General features: G+C 44.3%; 1 protein-coding gene across 1 annotated transcript; it reads right to left on the reverse strand.

The window, feature by feature from the left end:
* Positions 1-810: 810 nt before the first annotated feature.
* On the reverse strand, positions 811-2,958 carry LOC109531581 (protein FAM117A-like; the record flags this gene model as incomplete). Its single annotated transcript, XM_019895945.1, has 5 exons — positions 811-1,580; positions 1,824-1,962; positions 2,096-2,303; positions 2,385-2,501; positions 2,908-2,958. Coding segments are annotated over 5 exons (732 nt in total), but the record flags the coding sequence as incomplete, so codon positions are not given.
* Position 2,959: the final 1 nt, after the last annotated feature.

Here is a 2,959-nt window from a genome sequence, read left to right on the forward strand (position 1 = left end):
TCCCCCGGACACGTCCGTCCGACTCACTACTAGCTGCAGTCCGGAGCCGAAGTGGATGCTCAGGGTATTATGTTTTCACTTTTGCACAGGAGACGTCATTACTGTTTATTTATCGTTTTGCATTTGCGTTGTCTAAATATTTACTTTCGCTGCAGAGGAATGCCGTTGTGATGAAGTAATTACAGGTTTCGTTAAATCACGTCTGGAAATTCGCTGTTGTGAAAGGACCTCAAAAATGGTGTCCGTAAATTCGCCTGATTGTGTTCGCTTTATTTTCTGGTTTAATCTAGTAACTGAGATAAATTAATGCACATTGACGAAACCGATAAAAATACATTTCTATTGAGGTTAGTTATGTTTAATACTCAACCACATATTTGTACCTATTCAATATAAAAGGCAGCTACTCTGTTTCAAAAAAAACGGTCTTTTCTTTAAAAACGTCGCGTATTTTGACGTCAGATTATGTGGATTGTACGTATTGGTCAATACACGAAAGAAACAATTCTGTTTGGCCCATCATAGAGCGGCTCTGGTGGAGCTGGGTGGGATTTAGATATTTAAAAACTTCTAATCCACGTGTCGTACTGTAGTAGATCCGATGAATGAGAAATTGGATATTAAGAATACAATCCATTTCGCTCATTTAGTCTTCACGGAAAAAAATGAAAACAACGCCCCCCCCCGCCAATCAGTCACTGTTTAATCTACATACTGTACAGTTATGCTTGTAAATGTACATACCCAAGCAGAATTTAGGACATTTTCTTTGGGAAAAAGAACGTTTAATGATATCTCATTAATTACTTGATGTTTTATTTTTTTGTTTATTAATTCTGCCAGGGTAAGTACATTTATGAGCACACTGTACGATAACATTAACTCGGGCAAAAAAAATCAAGCTCTTCCACATCACTGAGAATAAAATGGAACGTTTTCTTGTCACAATATTGAATTATGGGTGTCGTAGGTTGAATGGGAAACAAATTACACATAAATATCAATTCAGTTTAACAATCTTGCATTTGCAATGTTTTGATTAGAAAGAAACCCTCAGTAGGAAATTAAAGTTTCCTGTTTATAACGTTGAACGCACTATAAACCTAGAAAGGAGTTGATTTCTCCTGCCTGATACAAATAACGTCACCACGAAAGCTACAAAAATATACTTTAAATTTTCTTGATAAGGAATTGGTAGAAAAGTACCTTGTCAAAAACAATGAGCTTGATCATATTACAGTAACAAAGTCACAAAACAAGTTGGTATTCATCCACAAGTCCGTGTGATCAAGGCTACTGTGACGAGGCAGTAAAGCCCGGAGTAAACCCAGAGCAATTTAGTCCAGCGAGGTGGTCATCACCCTCACTGCATGCCGAGCTGCCTGGTGGGAGACGCCTGGCCCGGGCAACTAGTGACGGGCGAGACGGACAGGCCACGGAAGAGCAGGTCCATGGAGGGCAGGAGGGGCTTGAGGACGCTGACGCGGCAAAAAGCAGAGCCTCCGTGTGGTGTGAAGTTCACCTTGTTGAGGTCGGGGCAGGACGGCTGGAGGTGGACACCTTCGTCCGGACAGGCGGACCTGCGGAGAAAGATGTTCATGTCAAAGCTCTTAGACATATTAAGATCAAACTGGACCATCATTCTCCTGTTCTCTTAAAGACAAACCACATTTTTCTGCCATTCCCGAACATTTTTCCACAGTTTTTAAAAAATTTGAATGCGAAACGCCACCAATTCTCCATTGTTTTGGGACATCGTCATGTCAAACGCCACCATTTTCCCAGAGTCTACATTATTGCAACACATTAAAGAGGGAACTTACATTGTGTCCTGGCACAATTGAAGCGGCTCACAGCCTTCTGGTGGCTGTCGCTGAAAGGAAAAGCTTTGGTCGGGACATGGCAGCCGCAGCGGTGGCGAGGAGGGAGGCAACGACCACAGTGGCAACGCGGGAGGATCCACTGCATATGAAGGCAAAAGCGTGGAAGGAGACGGACAAAAGACCTCTCGAGTGGTCGACTCTGTTACATGGACAAATGTCGGTTACCACTTCTGAAAAATACTACGATAAACCCCTGAAAGCGAGCGCCTGACCTGGTGACTGGGTAGGGGAGAAGAGCGAAGGGTTCAAAGGACAGGGCGAGGTGGACGGAGACAGCAAGGCAGGGTCCAAGGGACACGGTGACTGAGAAGGAGACAGCAGGGAAAGATCCAAGGGCCCTGGCGACGACTCGCTCTGGGAACCACTGCTGCACCGCTGGACCGGAGCGGGAGCCCTGTGACCGTCCGGGATGTCCAAAAGCTGCAACACAAAGTCAAGTGTTTTGGATTTCCCGCTACTGCGAGAATCCCCATTTTCATCGCGACTGATCCCTATCAGCACCTCATGCTCTTCGTCCCGTTTTTCTGACACAAACACCTCCTCCAGCTCCAAGTTGAGGCCCTCGACGCTGCGCCGCAGGCGCGAGGTCAGTCTGCTCAGCGGCACCAGAGGCGATGTCTGGAGCAAAAAAAAAAAACAAAACAAAACAAAAAAACACCACCAATTATAAAACACTCTTCTGGTCTTGCACTTTCCAAATCAGGTTTCAAGTGTCTTCCTATACCTTGCAGCAAGAGTGTGCAAATTGGGGAGCAGAGAATCGGGTATCCACCTTTCGGTTTTGGATACTAATAATAATAATAATAATAATAAATGACTAATATGAATTTATTTGGGCCTAAAAAAAACTCTGCTAGCTGCGGGAAAACCTTTCAGGAACGTTTTAATGAGGGAATAGCTAACCGGAAACGTTTAGTCCCAGGAACTAAAAGTATCTGTCGGAAACCTATGAAGAAATAAAAATAAATTGGGAAATAATTATGTCTTTTCAGAGAAGAACCAAAGATGCCATCAGCATTCGTACCTGGGTGGCGCCCGCGGTCAGCGGGTGGTGCGACGGTTCGTAACCTGGTGCG

Source organism: Hippocampus comes, unplaced genomic scaffold (genome assembly GCF_001891065.2).
Source record: "Hippocampus comes isolate QL1 unplaced genomic scaffold, H_comes_QL1_v1.1 scaffold10, whole genome shotgun sequence".
In the NCBI taxonomy this organism is placed as follows: Eukaryota; Metazoa; Chordata; class Actinopteri; order Syngnathiformes; family Syngnathidae; genus Hippocampus; species Hippocampus comes.